The sequence below is a fragment of the Nelumbo nucifera genome, chromosome 6 (genome assembly GCF_055504915.1).
Source record: "Nelumbo nucifera cultivar China Antique chromosome 6, China Antique-T2T, whole genome shotgun sequence".
Classification (NCBI taxonomy): domain Eukaryota; kingdom Viridiplantae; phylum Streptophyta; class Magnoliopsida; order Proteales; family Nelumbonaceae; genus Nelumbo; species Nelumbo nucifera.
Window position 1 is genome coordinate 7,051,032 of NC_142654.1, and position 17,807 is coordinate 7,068,838.

The 17,807-nt window shown below is 40.0% G+C and overlaps 1 protein-coding gene across 12 annotated transcripts in view; it reads right to left on the reverse strand.

Moving 5' to 3' along the window:
• LOC104604504 (cell division cycle protein 27 homolog B-like) overlaps window positions 1–17,807 on the reverse strand; it is a 52,866-nt gene that overhangs the window by 17,497 nt on the left and 17,562 nt on the right. For 11 of the 12 annotated variants that reach the window (XM_010268870.3, XM_010268872.3, XM_019198966.2 and 8 more), the window contains 3 exons: window positions 12,720–12,817; window positions 9,971–10,281; window positions 6,868–7,014 (listed from right to left, as the gene is read on the reverse strand). In XM_010268870.3, coding sequence (XP_010267172.1) covers window positions 6,868–7,014; window positions 9,971–10,281; window positions 12,720–12,817 — 556 coding nt within the window. Of the gene's footprint in view, window positions 1–6,867; window positions 7,015–9,970; window positions 10,282–12,719; window positions 12,818–16,067; window positions 17,795–17,807 lie in introns of those variants that run through there. The other variant, XM_088890064.1, reaches the window with a different exon arrangement.

Here is a 17,807-nt window from a genome sequence, read left to right on the forward strand (position 1 = left end):
CTGCCAAAAACTACCTCTCACCCCAACCAATTGTAGAAACACTTGTGCCACGTCTGGGGTTGATACCAGGATCACTACAACACTTCGAAAATGGTAACCAGTTATAGCATACCTTTCTGGGATACCATCAGAAAATATAAATTCGATAGTTACCAGTAAACATCTCTACTGCCGCTATCACGGTTTCATCCTGCATTCTAGCAGTATCTATGCTAGGCGATAAATGTATACGTAGAAAAAATGTGCAAACTTCAAATCTGCTCCTATTACAGTGAAACGACTTCCTATACCCCCCAAAATACACTATGAAAAATGTTATGATACTTGCCCTTCATGGTTCATCCCTTGAAACACTATAGCCTTGAAAACACATGGAATTTTTTACCAAAAAGCTCTTATAAAATGTAATCTGTTTCACAGAAAAGTAGTTAATGTTATATATATTAGTGAACTCCTGTAAAAGGCCTTCTACCACATGGTGGAACCTCCCTCTTCTCATGGACTATTGATCTTACACTAAAATCACTGCTATAACATGGTGGCGTCGACACATATTCTTCAATCAGTTGGAAGAGAACAAGGCAGAAAGCTGAGGTCTTTTGACCAGATAAGGTTCTGATACCATAAGGGAGAGGGAAGAGCTTTAGAGGAGAAAGATGAGCCCATGCCTCACTCAACTAGTGTTATCAAGTGAATAAAGAAGAAAACATGGGTAACTACAATGCTGCTCTTACATGATCAAGTACAGGCAGATATATAATGATAAGGTTGACTCTTCACATATCTCAGTGAAAATGAACACATAAAAAACTACCAAAAACAGAACTAAAAATAAAAACATGGGAAGAAAGTTAGGTGTACGCACAATAGACTAAAGTAGTTGAGGGTGGAACAGAATAGGTGGATCTCAAGACTCATTGTCTTCATCTAAGCCTTATCCCAATTATATGTGGTTAGCTACATGAATCCTGTTTCGCTATTCTGTTCTGTTTCGTGTCATATCCATTGTTAAATTATGAGCGCTTAAACCATTTCTTACTGTGGTGATTCGTGGGGATTGGGAGAGAGAAAGAATGAGAGAGAGAGGGAGAGAGGGAGAGAGAGGTGCGATTGAGAGGAAAAAAGTCACTACTGGCAGTCGCCAGTTTTCTATTTATATTTACTTCATAAAAGAGTCTGAAATTACAAGTATGCCCCTGGCGGCATATCCTAGAAATAAAATAATAAGAAAAAAGGAAAGAAGAAGAAAAAAACAAGTAACTGTAACTGTAACTGTAGCTATTAAATAAGCCTTACAACACTCCCCCTCAAGTTGGGCTGAAGATGTCTATCATGCCCAGCTTGTCACATAACTCATTGTGCTGCGAGCACGGAAGCCCCTTTGTAAGGACATCAGCAAGTTGTTCCTTGGAGTTGATATAAGGGATGCAAATTTCCCTTTTTTCCAGTTTCTCCCTTATGAAGTGTTTGTCCACCTCAATATGCTTGGTCCTCTCATGTAGGACTGGATTGCTAGCGATGTTTATTGCATCCTTGTTGTCACAGTAAAGGGACATAGGGCTGTGAACAACAACTCCAAGCTCCCCTAGAAGGTTCTTTAGCCAAAGGACTTCAGCCACCCTATGTGCCATACTATATTCAGCTTCAGCACTTGACCTTGCTACCACACTTTGCTTCTTGCTCTTCCAGGTCACCAGATTTCCTCCTACAAATGTGCAATACCCACCAGTGGACTTTCTATCATCCACAGCTCCTGCCCAATCAGCATCTGTAAAGACTTCCACCTTTAGGTGATTGTGTTTACTGAATAGTAGGCATGTTCCTGGATATTTCTTCAAGTATCTAAGAACTCTCTTTGCTGCCTCCATGTGTGGCTTCTTAGGAGAGTGCATAAACTGGCTCAGGACTCCAACGGAGTAGGCAATGTCTGGACGGGTCATGGACAGATAAATCAGCTTTACCACTAACTTTTGGAACTGCTTCACATCTTTCAGAGGTTCACCAACACAGTCACCTAGCTTGTGGTCCACATCCATAGGAGTATTTGCCGGCCTTACACCTAATTTACCTGTATCCCGTAATAGATCAAGGGTGTATTTCCTTTGGAAGACAAAGATACCCTTTTCTGAGCGAGCAACTTCGATCCCAAGGAAATACTTCAGGAGTCCTAGATCTTTCACTTCAAATTTTGATGCAAGGAATTGTTTCAAGTTCTGTATCTCTAAGCTCCAACTTCCTATAATGATGACATCCTCTACATACACTATCAATACAGCAACCTGCTCCTGACATCTCTTCACAAAGAGTGTATGATTTGACTGACATTGTTTGAACCCCATCTCTTGAACTGCCATGTGAAACTTACTGAACCAGGCTCTGGGAGACTGTTTTAAGCCATAGAGAGACTTCCGTAGCTTGCACACCTTATTTTCACTCCCCTTGGCACAGAATCCAGGAGGCTGAACCATGTATACCTCTTCTTCTAAGTCACCATTCAGGAAAGCATTCTTTATGTCCAGTTGATGCAGTTCCCAGTCAAAATTAGCAGCTAAGGACAGGAGAACCCTAATCGAGTTCATCTTAGCCACCGGGGCAAAAGTCTCATCATAGTCAACCCCATGTACTTGTGTGTACCCTTTGGGTACTAGTCTTGCTTTGTACCTTTCAACTGTTCCATCTGCCTTGTGCTTAACTGTGTACACCCATCTGTACCCCACGGGGTCTTTCCCCTCTGGAGGATCCACCAATTCCCAAGTCTAATTTTTGTGGAGGGCATTAATCTCCTCCTTCATGGCATCTACCCATTCAGGGCATTTTAAGGCTTCTGTAACATTTTTGGGAGTAGGGATGCAATCAACTACCGATAAGAAGGCTTGGTACGAGGGAGAAATGTGGTCATAGGAGACAAAGTGGGTAATGGGGTGTTTGGTAGTGTAGGACCTGACTCCCTTTCGTTGGGCAATAGGGATGTCAAGGTCATCCACAGTAGGAGTAGGGTGAGGGGATGGACTTACCTCCTGGGAGTCTGATGATGTCGGTTGCTCAGTGTTTGGCTGCTCCACATTTCTATCACCCCGCTGATCTCTCCGACGTGTACGTTGGAAGACACGGAAGGGAGTAAGGTCCGAAATAGAAAGAAGAGATACTTGAACCTGCTTCTCCTCTTCCACACTACGACTCTCCCTCTGAGGAGGAGGGAAGAATGGCTCGGATTCAAAGCACCGATACCCTTTACGACTAACTGGGTCAAAGCACCGATACCCTTTTTGAGAGGAGGGGTACCCCAGAAAAACACAAGGAATGGACCGAGGGTCTAACTTATCTCGGGATGGAGACAAATCATGGACAAAGGCCCGACAACCAAAGACTCTCATGGGGATGGAAAATAAAGGAGACTGAGGGTATAACAACTGATGAGGGGCCATGTAGTTCAGTACTCTGGAGGGCATGCGGTTGAAGACATACGCAACTGCAAGTATAGCATCCACCCAAAACCTCTTTGGGACATTCATGTGTAACATCATCCCGCAAGCTACCTCAAGAAGATGTCTGTTTTTCCTTTCTGCAACACCATTTTGTTGTGGTGTTCTGGCGCTTGAGCTCCTATGAATAGATCCGTGGGAGGCGAAGAACTCATTGAGCTCCTTATGGAAGTACTCCTTCGCATTATCAGATTGGAAGATCTGTATTTCAACATGGAACTGTGTAAACACCATCCTCTGGAAGTCTTTCACTATCTTCGGAACCTCGTCTCTGCTACGCATAGGAATCACCCATGTATAGCGAGAGTAATCATCGATCAATGTAATAAAGTACTTATATCCGCCCTCAGAGATTACATTGGTAGGCCCCCATACATCAGAATACACAACATGAAAATGAACAATTGATCTTTTATTGCTTGAGTGAAAAGTTGTTCTACATTGTTTGCTCAACTAACACGTTTGACACATGAACTCTGACACTGAACATGACTTAAATAAAATTGGAAACAAACATTTTATTATGTTGAAAGAAACATGACCTAAACGACTATGCCACAAGAAGATTTGACTCTTATTTGACTGACTATGCGACTCTGAGGATGAAACCAAGAGACCAGCTTTGTTGTCGAGAATGTAGAGACCATCCACTAGGCTTCCTCTACCAATCGTCCTCCCAGAAGTTAGATCCTGAAAAACACATGAGTCAGCAAAAAAGGTCACACTACAATTCAAGGAGCTTGTAATGCTACTAATTGAAAGCAAGTTTATGGGAAGCTGAGGGACATGCAATACACAATTCAGGTTAAGGCCATGGGAAGGGATATGGATCCTTGGCCTGCAATGGAAGAAAAAGAACTATCTGCAAGTCTCACTCTATCCCTTCCTGACAAAAGGCTATAAGACTGGAATAAGTTAGGCTTACCGGTCATGTGGTTGGAAGCCCCTGAGTCAATGATCCAAGGGGAATCCGTGGGAGTGACATGGAATGCAGAAGCCATATTACCTGAAGTAGATGCAAATGAAGTAGAGGGAGTACCAGTGACTGAGCTGTCCATTTGTCGCAAGGCCCTACCATAAGATTCCAAGTGCTCTCTGAATGAATTCATTATATCCTCCTTGGGGTCAGACTTATTAGGGTGGTCCTGGGTGCTACCGGCAGCTTGAGTGTCTTGGGTTGCCACATGTGTTGTGCTCATTTTCTTCAAATGACCTTTACCCTGTTCTTGATTCTTTGCTGCCCACTTGGGTTTCCCGTGGATGTCCCAACAAGTGTCACGAGTATGTCGAGAACGCCTACAATGGGTACATAATAGCTTATCTATATCATCTGCCTTCTTAGGGTCACTTTTCTTTCCTGTTGAGCTATTATTCATTGCAGCCAAGGCAACTTGTTGCTCCCCCTCAACTGTAACCATCACATTCCGCCTGCTTTCTTCAGATTGGACAAGGGAGTATACCTCGTGAACCGTTGGCAACTCTTTGCTTCCTAGGATCTGCACCCTCAACGGTTCATATGCAGGGTTCAGTCCCAACAAAAAAACAAACACCCATTGCTGAGAGACCAGCTTCCTGTAGGCCTTAGCATCATCACCGTGCTTCCACTCTATGGCCTGATAATGGTCCAACTCCTTCCATATGGAGGTAAGGGCTGAATAGTATGAAGACAAGCTACGGTTTCCCTGTTTACAGGTTGAGAATTCAGCTTGCAACTGGCAAACCTTGGCGTAATGCCTTTACTCAGAATAGGTAGTTTTGGCCTGTTCCCAGATCTCACTGGCGGTGTCTGTCCACATGAAATTCTTTTTCACATCAGGTTCCATGGCTGCGAGGAGCCAAGACATCACCATACTGTTTTCTTGGTCCCACCTATCATGTTCAGCCGTCTCACCCTTGGGTTCCTTCACCCTTCCATTGATGTAACCAGCTTTACCCTTTGCCGTTACATAGAGTTTTACACTCTTAGCCCACTCCAGGTAGTTCAGCCCGTTTAAAGGGGTAATTGGCATGGGAAAAACCATGTTTTCACCTCCCAACCCCGCTATGCTACGGGTTGTGTAGCCCCTGATGAGGTTAATTCATGACTTGCCATTGAATACTACTGAAAAACAGTCCAAATATCATCCAACAACACAACCGCCACAATCAGAATGTGAACAACTCAGGTTTTACTCCTAGAAAGTGAGCAAAAGAACACTAAATATTGTTGAGAACACAGGGAATACTGCTGAGAACAAGGGGTTCAGTCAACACAACGTCCAAACAGAACAATAAACCAGTCCGGTAATCGGTTCAGCACAACCAATACAGACATTACAATCAGTCTGGCTGTAGTTCACACACTCTAACCATCCAACATCCAAACAAATAGCTCTATAATCAAGGCATGAACCCTATGCACCATTGGCCAAAGAAGGCTGAAACACAGTGAAACAAAAAAACACACCTGTTCAGCACTTGTACGAAGGTGCTAATATGAACTTGACTTCACAGCATCGAACAGAGGAGTTTGCACCAGCATCACCTTCTCCGACTAGGGTTTTCTTGCTGTTACAGCCAGGAAGAAGGAATCACAAAGCTGCCGCCAGAAACTACTAGGGTTTCCCAAAAAAAACTGCCGCCAGACACTGCTAGGGTTTCTGCAGAACCAGCCGCCAGAAACTGCTAGAGTTTCTGCAGAACCAGCCGCAAGAAACCTGCTAGGGTTTCTGCAGAAACAGCCACGTCCAAACACTTTTAAGAACAGGGCAGGAGGGATCGTAGGTCTTTTTCAACCCAGAGAACCTGCTCTGATACCATGTGGTGATTCATGGGGATTGGGAGAGAGAGAGAGAGGGAGAGAGAGGTACGATTGAGAGGAAAAAAGTCACTACTGGCAGCCACTAGTTTTCTATTTATATTAACTTCATAAAAGAGTCTGAATTTACAAGTGTGCCCCTGGCAGCATATCCTAGAAATAAAATAATAAGAAAAATTGAAAGAAGAAGAAAAAAACAAGTAACTGAAACTGTAACTGTAGCTAATAAATAAGCCTTACAACACTTACTACTTCAACCCATGTTCTTTTTAGTCTGCCCCTAGCCCTTCTAGACCCTTCAACTTGGAACAGATCACTTCCAATTTAACAGAATATATGGGCCTTGATAACAATAGTAGAACATGATAGTTGTATTTGATGACAAAGCTAGGTAATAAGGGTTCTTGATTAACTAAAAGTACTCAGGTGCAAATTTGCCCATTGACACAAGAAGTGAGGCTTGGGATTGATCCTATGACCTTATATTAGCAAAATATCATACTCAGCCTTCAAACAATTATAACAGTTGCAATACAAATTAAATAAGATTGCAAAGATAAGAAAGAGAAACAAAAAGAAGTCTACAACCTTCCGTAGTTTCCCTTCATCAAGAAGCTTTCTTCGAGAGCCTTGCAAAGTGGTATTTATTTTTGACTTTGGAGAGCTTTCACCGCCCAATATATTCAGGTTTGGCTGAACATTTCTGCACAAAGGTGGTGGAGCCACACCATATAACTGCAAGGAAGCAAGGGAGCAAGGGAGTTAGAGATCATCTTCCATCAGAAAAAAAAATTTGGATACTTGATCATTCCATGAGATGTAGTGCCTTCTAATAAATAGGTGCATAACTTAAAAAAGAAGCATGATATATTTAGAACGATAGTGCCATTAAAAGAAGATCTGAGAAACAATTTATGCATAAAATAAAAAAGTGCATTTATACAGACATGGTAGCATTTAAAAGTACCAGAATGTGATAGGAACAAATATAATACATAAGATACAAATGTTAGTAGGAGGAGATGGATCATAGTTGTTGCTCCAAGCCTTTGATATAGCTTATTTATAACCCTTATTGTACATTTTTTTGACATGTTGGAGGTGAGTTGGCAGCCCAAAATAAAGTCCACATACTCCTCAGGTTGCTACATTTCCATGTGGCAATTGAGTTAATGGTTGTGTTTCTCTTTTGTTCTGTTCTTCCTAACCAAAAAAGAGCCATAGTGATTTGACCCTTTTCTGAAGCCATCAGACAAGTCCTCAAAGGACTCTGCATATCAAGAATGAATGAACAGTGGGTTACCAGTTCTCATTGGCCCCTCAAAGTTATACTTGTATAATTCTAGTAGTTTCCACTTGTAAAGGGTTCATTTGCAGGATGAACAATATGTTTCCATGGATCCCTATATTAGCCAATTGGGAAGATTGTATATCGGAAATCATCTTTAATCACATTTTGTTTTACCTTGTATTTGAGCCCTCAAAGTTCTTTGTATTATTTTCTTATCAATACGTTCTCAGAATCTCAGTATCTATTTTCCTAACTTTATGCTTTAGCAAAATTTCTGATATAAATAAAGAAATGAGTTCATTACTCTCTTTTTTTATGGTACATGGCTACAACATGAAGGGCATACCCTGTATTTGAAATGTAAAATAAGCCCATCTCACTAAAGAGGACCTTTTTCATACTCCAGATCAAAAGCTCCCTCCATGAACCACTGGACAGACTTGACGCATGCAAACCAGGAAGTTCTACCAATTTTTTGCCTGGAAGATGTATACCACAAATGGATTTTAAAACAAATCTAAGAATATCCACTTGAAGTAGTTCCAGTTCATAAGGAAAGAAGGTGAAACTTCATATCTGAATCCTAAAGGATAGGAAGAAATTGTTCTTTGGTTATGAAAATATTGCTTTTGTTGAGGGTCCTACGCAAAACATGTTGCATTATATATGTTCACTGAATCATCCATGTTTCCAGTATTAAAGTTCACTGTGTGACATACATATTTGATGAAATACTTTAAAGACTACAGTTCTTTTTTTGTCAAAAGGAGTCTTTTTTCTTGTCTAAGGGCAATTTACATTTAGTTGTTTTTGTGCCATTCCCTAGTAGAGTGTTCTTCATATTTTCATTGTTGTGGGTTGACCTCTATTAAGTTGGTAGTATATTTTTGTGACTAGGAATATGCCAAGAGGTGGATTTGAGGATTAGTCATGTCTTAGGTAAGAACCATACCATGAATATAATCTAATCAATTAAAGATTTATTTTGCTGTGAATGAGAGCCAAATGTGTCTCCTTGAGTGCAATCAAGTTGATCAGATCCCTGTTGATGTAGTGTAATATTTAGTTGCTGACGTGCTGCCATGCTGGAATCTTCGAGTTGCCTTGTTTGAGAGGGAACCTCTGAAAGATCAGTTGGTCATACTGCTACTAAGGTTAGACCATTTGTTTCCAAGCAAGCTAACTAGTGCTAACTTAAGGGGGAGTGTTGGAGTATTGATATTGTAATGTTCATATTTACCAAAAAGTTTGTAATTTTCACGAGGAATGGGGTTATTTTAGGAAAAATTTATATTCAAAGATTCTAATGTAAAATCAGCCTCTTTTATTTGGGAAAACATAAAGTAATATCAGCCTCATTGGAGTCTTTTTTATAATTTTAAGTAGTTCTAATATTAACATAAAAGTCTCTCTCAGAAGATAGCGACATAGGCATGTGGATGTGGTATTGTAGCCCCAATATTTTCTTTTCTCTTCTATCTCCTTGTTATCTCTTCTCTTTCTCACCTTATTCATGACACAATAAAAAGATTATCCCTAAAGTTGCATAATGATCAAATCAGATCAAAGGAAGTCAGGTTTCACATGCCAGGGCAGCATATTTCTGGTCAAAAGTCAAAAGTTCAAATTTTTGCCAAGGGTTTTATTTTGAAATTCATGAATTTCAGAGAAGTTTTAGGGGGATTTGGTTCTACTTTGCTTTTCTTGGTATGGTAATATTTTTCTTCCTTTTAATTTTATAATAGGTCCAAAGAAGGTCACACTGGCTATTTTTAAATATAATACTTCAATTGTATTAGTCTTGCACCTAATAATAGCTTGGGTAGTAGCAAAAGAAAAGGGTTAAGTTTATTAATTACTTTTATGTGGCAATGTTAATGGTGACAAGAACACAATAAAATTAGTATAACCAGAGCATCGAGTTTCCTTTTGTTTCCCCTTCCTTTCCATCTCTATCTCTTCTACTATTACTTTACTATTGTTGCCACACCTTTTTTTCTAGGGTTTTCCTGGTGTTCAGCTGCTTCAGAAAAACAGTAGTACAGTACTGTACAAGAAGCCAATTAACTATATCTTTTACTTGCCAAAATAAATTTGACATAAGCAGTCATAGACAGTCACTCTAAATGGACAGCTTTAAGATAGTGAAGAACCAAAGTTGAATTGAGTAGATCCCCAGTACGTTCTAAAAGAGTGCATAGATAAAGTTTACAAAATTGATGGTTGTAAACCATAACAACAACGAGATGGTGCTATGAACAATGTTTCATGTATAAATTGTCATATATAACTACTGGTTGGCAGGAAATAGATGGATCAATTTGAAAAGAAAAACCATCTTCTATAAATATGTTATGAAATAACAGAGTAGAAAATGAGAGTGAAATATGACTATTCAACCTGTGCTGGCATTGGTGAAGGAGTACCATAAAGAGATATGTTAGAAGAACCACCACTTGAAGGTTGACTAGAAGGTCCACCAGAAAAAACTGCTACATGATTTCCAGGTGTATCTCTAAAGATGTTCCCTTGCATGCTTTTCAATTGCCTAGGGCTCATTTCTTCTGATCCCAAGGTCTTATTCAAAACTACAACATGATCCTCATTGGTAATTTGCAAGTTTGGGGTATTTGATCCAGGGTTCAAAAGTTGCTGCCAAATGCAAAGAGCTGCTGCTTCACTAAACACTCCATTTGCTTCTTCTGCAGCACCTGAAATGTAAATAGCAATGCCTTGACTACAGCATGAAAAGAATACATGAAAAATAAGCATAAAAGGACACCGAAAATGGAAAACAGATTCCTTAAGCTCTAGAAAGACAATTATCAGATCATATAAAGAGAGGATAACTAACACAACTATTACACTGAATTCTATATACAAATACCTTTTTATCAGCAACTCTTGGAATTTATTCAAAAGGAAAAGAACAGAAGTGCAGATGCCTGAATGCAAATAACATATTTAGTTTTTTCATCAAGAATTGAGCTAACCCTTTCCTTCTCCCTCCCCCACCCCTGGATCAGTGGGCTACTCCTGCCCAATAGAGCAAACCACTCTAATGGTATGCTCTACAAAGTAGATTTTGTCCATTAACACCTTCCTTAGCAAGTGAATCTGCCAGAGATTTAGCAGACCATACGACCTAGGAAAAGGCTGCACTGATGGAATTGGGCAAGCACACTAATGAATATGACAAGGACCAGAACTTCCATCGACCATCCTAATAATGGCTGTATTTTAATCTCCTTCAACAGCCAAATTTCTTTATTCTGGTGAGTTGCCAGTTCCAATCCTTCAAGTAGAGCCAAGATCTCAGTAACTGAGTTTCCAGTACCAATTGGGCCTGACAAAACTGCTAGTGTATCATCCCTATGACCTTTGAAGGAGCCACCAATACCTAAAGCACCTGTTATTCCAAAAATAGAGCCATAAAAATTTGGTACTATTTGCCACCGCATTCCATTCATAAAGCATATCATCTATGGTGAACATTGAGATATCCTCCATTGATTTAACCCAATGAATAACCCTTGCAGAAATACTTCCAATCCCAGCTTCTAATGATTACCATTTACCATAAAAAATAAAGAAATTTAGCATTTTCTTCCTCACAAACAGTCCATAAAATAGCTGCTCTTGTAGACGTCCAAAGGAGAAGAGTAATGACCAAAATAGAGTGGCTATGTCTTGTGGGAGAGTCCACCTGGTGCCAAAATGATAAATGAGATGTCCCCAAAACTAGCAACAAATCAACAGAGGATTAGTAAATTATAAGTGAATTCACAATTTGCTCTATATAAATAGCACATATGGGGTGATAGAGTCCAAGTATGCTTCTCCTCTGAAGGACATAACAAGTATCAATAAAAGTTGCTCACTGGATGAAATCATTGGATGTCTTTAGGCATTTCTCTCTTGATGATATTCTTAGTGGCAACTGGTTAAAAACTCTTCTTCATTGAAGGCTTTGTTTCCATGATATGGATTCTATCTATGACTGGTCAAATTAAACTAAATTTTGATGGTTGCAGACTCAGCAACTCTGGAAATTCTGGTATAGGGGATGTGTTCAGGGATGATAATGGAGATGTCACTAGCTTCTTCTTGGCGCCTATTGGCATGGGGAACTCCACAAGAGAAGAATTGTTGGCGGAACTCCAATGCCTAAAGATAGCAATGAACCATAACTATAGCAACCTAGTCTTGGAAGATGATTCGAAGGTGGTTGTGGGTTGGATTAGAAACAAGTGAGAAGGTCCATGGGAGCTTAGAAATCATATGAGGAAGGAATGGAGCTTATGTGAGGAAATGGTAGCTAATATCCAATCGGTTGAGAGATCAGAAAATGGTCTGGCAGATACTTTAACTAGGCAAGGAATGCACAAAAATCAGTTGTTTAGGGGGTTTATTGGCTAAGGGAAGGAAAATGCAGTGAGATAGGTAGGCAGTAGTCTGGGGCCTAGCCTAAGTATTTCTGTATATTGTATGTCGTATCACTATCATACATTCTTTGACATATTAATAAAATATCTTATTTGGTTGCTCATAAAAACTAAAAAATAAAAAAATACCATACAACTATCAATTTTCTGATGATACACCTCCTAAGAGAAAGCCATTATTTTTCAGGATGTGCATCCTCATCAAGTTGCTTTTAATCGAAAACTCTGTGAGGGTTTATGGGATTTAACAAGAGCCTTCAACAAAGAGGCACAAGAGAACTGTCCAAGGTGAACAAAGACCCATATTCTGCAGACTATCTTATTAGGGTCAAGAAAGACACCCTACATTAGTATCAATGAGTTAAACAACCTCTAAGGACACAATCCCTAAGACCTCTCGAAAACCAAAACCCAAAGAAACAAATGACAAGATTGGCCTTGACCTTGATCTGTGACTTACCAAAGGAAGAAAAGGAAAAGTTTTAACCCCTCATTCCAATTCTGAACAGAATGGCTCCAATTAAATTGAGGTTTTCCCATCATTGAAATTTAACAAATGAAACAAGAAGAAAGCTATCAGAATTTCAGACAGACAGCTTATCCTTAAAAATGAACAGTACAGCATTTGGATACATAGCCTACTAACAATCTCAGTAACTGACAGAGAAAAAAACTATAGAATTTTGGGCATGCTTTGCACTGACCTAATACACAAAGTTCCTCATATGCAGCCCATAGTAAGGGGTCCATTGACAATGCCCGCTTAAAGTGATCAACTGCACTTTTCCTTCTATCTGTGTACCTAAACAGACAAATAACAATGGACACAAAGCTGAAGCATTTATAATGTAATCAAAATAACATACAAGTGCATAATAAGTAATAACAACTGATATCTTGTTTCACAAAGTACTAAAATTCAGGAAGCATCTATCCAAATCACATTTTTTATCAGCAAAAAGTTGCTTTATTAAACTGATTATAAAAGAATTTAGTACAATTTGATTGCAAAAATGTCATCCCCAAATACACAAAAATAGATTACAAAGAAGCCGAGTAAAATGGACGCCTTGTGACCCCTTATTTTACTAGGGCGTCAGCAAGCCCATTTGCACTCCTGACCATAGACGGCAGCCTGGCCGTACAGGGGAACTTTGAGAAGATTTAAGTGGCTGACTTCAAATATTTCAGTCACAGTTATGGGAAAGAAGATCAACAAATGGGCTGGCAGACCTCCTAGCTTTATTGGGTATCATTGAAGAGATTGACAGAGCTGAAGAAATGGGTCCAATTTCTGAAGAGTTGAGGCTGAAAAGATCTCAAGCAAAAAACAGCATTGACAAATTGGTTGTGAAAGAGGAAATAAAGTGGAGACAAAGAGCTAAGACCACTTGGTTAAAGGAGGGTGATAAAAATACACATTTCTTTCACAAAATGGCAAATGCCCGAGCTAGAGTTTCATCTATTAATAAGTTGGTATGGGAAGATAGGAGCGGGGATTCAGATTCAGAGATCAAATCAGTTGCAACCTCCTTTTATAAAAAGCTCTACAAGGAAAACTGGATGTAAAGACCCTTCCCTTCTAATCTTCCTTTCAGGCAGCTGAATGAAAATCAGAAATTATGGCTTGAAAGATCTTTTACAGAATAGGAAACCAGTGCAGCAATTAATAAATTAGGAAATAAACCGCCTGGGCCGGATGGTCTCACCAACCTTTTCTATCTGAAATGCTGGAATTTTGTGAAAGAGGATTTGATGAAGGTGTTCTAGGAGTTTCATGCTAATGCCTCTTTGCAAAGAAGTTTGAATGTCACATTTATAAGCCTCATTCCAAAAATTGAGGGGGTTGTGAACATTAAGGACTTTAGGCCAATTACCTTACTGCACAGTTTTTACAAAATTTTGGCTAAAGTCTTAGCAGAAAGAATGAAAGGGGTGTTAGGCAGTATAATCTCAAATAATCAGAGTGCTTTTGTGCTTGGGAGGCAGATGGTAGACTCAATTTTAATTGCCAACGAGTTAATTGATTCTAGAAGAAGAGAGGGCACCCCGGGTGTAATTTGTAAACTTGATATTGAGAAAGCATATGACTTCATCAACTAGAATTGTCTGGATCATGTGTTGGATAGCATGAATTTTGGACAGAAGTGGAGAAACTGGATCAGAGTATGTATTAAGAACCCAGAATTTTCAATCCTAATTAATGAGCAATCCACGGGGTTTTTTGGTAGCTCTAGGGGTCTGAGGCAGGGAGATCCTCTGTCCCCTTTGTTGTTCATTTGTGTTATGGAAATCCTCACACTTTTTAGCAAGAAGGCTGCAGATTCTGGCTTATGGAATGGGTTTGCAATCTCCCCTGGAAAGGAGAAAGTCAATATCCTTTAATTTGCAGATGATACCCTATGTTTTGTGGATGCTTCTTTGACTCAATTGGATTCAATGCTTGGGATTCTGAGCTGGTTTGAAGTGGTGTCTAGTCTCAAAGTCAACTTGAGTAAAAGTAAGATCATCCCAGTGGGCCATGTTTCAAATTTAGAAGATTGTGCAAAAGTGATGGCTTGCCAAATTGATTTCCTCCCGGTAAAGTACTTGGGTCTACCTGTCGGGGCCGAATACTCTTCCTCCTCAATCTGGTGCTCAATCATTGAGAGAATGGAGAAGAAGCTAGCCTTTTGGAAGGAAAAATACCTATCTTTTGGTGGTAGGGTTACATTGATTAAGAGCACCCTCTCCAACCTCCCCACTTATTTCCTATCTCTTTTTCCCATCCCAAACAAAATTGTAAATAGGTTGGAAAAGCTCCAAAGGAACTTCTTATGGAGGGGTTGGGAGGATGAAAAGAAGATTCACATTGTAAAGTGGGAGCAAGTGTGCCTTCCTAAGGAAGTTGGTGGGTTGGGAATTAGGAAATTGAAAGAACTTAATTATGCTCTTCTCAGTAAATGGTTATGGAGATTTGCTTCTGAGAGGAATGCATGGTGGAGAAGTCTTATTGAGGCAAAGTATGACGTGGTATGGGGTGATTGGAGAACTAAGGAACCTTATCCAATTGGGGAAAAATCTCTTTGGGCAGGCATCTCAAAGTACATCCCTCTCTTCCTGAATGGGATCAGACTTATGGTTGGCAAGGGGGACAAAATCAAGTTTTGGAAGGATCCCTGGTGTTTAGAGGGTTCGTTGGCTGAAGCCTTTCCCCGTTTGTTCCAAATTGCAATGAATCAAGACTCTTCAGTTGCTAATAACATAAGCATCTCTGGTGATTCCACCATTTGAACTCCTCTGTGTAGGAGAAGTTTGTTGGATTGGGAAGTGGAAGAGTATGCGGTGCTGTTGGGGCTCCTTCAAAATCAGAGGATTGATTTGAGTTTAGAAGATGAATGGTCTTGGAAGTGGAATGCAGATGGTAGCTTCTCAGTTAAATCCCTATTTCTTAAGTTATGCAGTTCAGGTCAGGAGTAATTCCCTGCCAAGCAGATTTGGAATCCAACTAGTTCCTCCAAGATCAATTTCCTGGTCTGGACAATGGCTCTTGATAAATGTTTAACTAAGATTAACTTGGAAAGACGTGGTATTCAGATTCTGGATCCCTCCTGTGTTCTGTATGGAAACCTTGCAGAATCTACAGAAAACTTGTGTATCCATTGTCCGGTTTCCTCTTCAATTTGGGGACATTTTTTCAAGGTTTTGGAGATTAGCTAGTCTATGCCAAAATCTGTGAAGGAGCTGCTAATGTGTTGGAGAATTGAGGGTCTCAGTAAGAAAGGAAAACTTGTTTGGAATACCATTCCGCAAGTTGTGCTTTGGCCAATTTGGACTGAAAGAAATAACAAAATCTTCTGTGGTCAGCTCAAAAGCCCAAAATAAGTAGTGCAAAGAGCGGTGGGCAAGATTTGTTCCTAGGTGTCGGTGAATGAAGAACTTAAAAACCAGAATGTATCTCTTTTGTTTTGCACTAAATCATGGATGAACTTGTAATCTGTTTTGGGCCTAGGCAGAATTAGTGGTCTGGGCCTTGTTGTAATTTTCTCTTTATTCTGAATAAATTACCTTACCTTTTTCCAAAAAAAAAAAAATTCCTCCTAATGATGGGAGTCCAAGTAAGAGAACCACCAGTCGAACAGCAGTAGTCAGCCACGGAGGCTTCTTGGTTAGAAGCACACTGAAAAAGTAGAGGGAAAGACTCAGCTAGAGTCCCATCCAAACACCAAGGATCCTTCCAAAATTTTGTTCTATCCCCTTTACCAATCTTGATTGAAATCCCTTCCAAGAAAATAGATAAATTTTTCATGATAGCTTTCCAAGGGGAACTACCCCAACTTGGGGGAGGATCCCTAGATCTCTAGTTTCCCCACTCCACCCCATATTTATCAGCTATGAGGGATCTCCACCAGGCCTTTCTTTCAACCGAGAACCTCCAAATCCACTTGCTCCTAAGGAGGGCAGAATTAAAACTCAACTTCCTAATGCCTAAACCACCTTTGGACCTAGGAAGACATACTTGGTCCCAACTTACAAGGTGAACCTTTTTATCCTCATCCCAACCCCTCCAAAGAAAACATCTCTGAATATGCTCCAATCTTTTAGCCACTTTGTTAGGGATGGGGAAGAGAGAAAGGAAGTAAGTAGGTAAATTGGAAAGTGTGCTCTTTATCAGAATAATCCTACCCCCAAAAGAGAGATATCTTGCCTTCTAGGAAGCCAATTTCCTTTCCATTCTTTCAATAACTAGATCCCAAATCGAGAAGGCAAGACGATTTGCCCCCAAGGGCAGCCCCAGGTATTTCACTTGGAGGAATTCAATCTGACAAGCCAGAACCTCCGCACAATCAACTATGTTGAATACATGGCCCACTGGAATGATTTGGTTTTTGTTCCAGTTGACTTTCAGCCCAGAGATCACTTCAAACCAGGATAATATCCCAAGGACAATATCTAACTGGGAGGGAGAAGCATCCACAAAGCATAAGGTATCATCTGCAAATTGGAGAATATTGATCTTTTCCCCCTCAGGAGAGAATGCAAAGCCTTCCCAATCACCAGATTCAGCAGCCTTTTCACAAAACAAAGTGAGAATTTCCATAACACAAATAAAGAGCAAGGGGGATAAGGGATCACCTTGTCTTAGACCTCTAGAGCTGTCAAAAAACCCTGCTGACAGACCATTAATCAAAACTGAGAATTTGGGAGTGGATATACAAACTTTTATCCAGTTTCTCCATTTCTGCCCAAACTTCATATGCTGCAACACCAAATCAATACACCTCCAATTAACATGGTCATAGGCTTTCTCAATGTCCAGTTTGCAATTCAAACCAAGGGTACCCTCTCTTCTTGAGTGAATCAGCTCATTAGCAATAAGAACAGAATCAAGCATTTGCCTCCCCCAGGACAAAAGCACTTTTATTGTATGAAATTACATTCCCTAACACCCCTTTCATTCTCTCGGCTAATACTTTAGCTAAGATCTTATAAAAATTGTGCAAGAGACTGATTGGCCTGAAATCTTTAACATTAACCACCCCTTCAATTTTTGGAATGAGGGTGATAAAGGTAGTATTTAAACTTCTTTGAAGGGTAGCATTATCATAAAACGCCTGAAATACATTCAAAATATCTTGGTTCACAAAATCCCAACATTTGACATAAAAGAGGTTAGTAAGACCATCCGGCCCTGGCAACTTATCAGCCGCCAACATAGTAATGGCAGCTTTAATTTCCTCCTCCGTAAAGGGTCTCTCAATGAAAGAAATCCGATCATCACTCAACTACTTAAAAGGAAGGTCTCTAGGAAA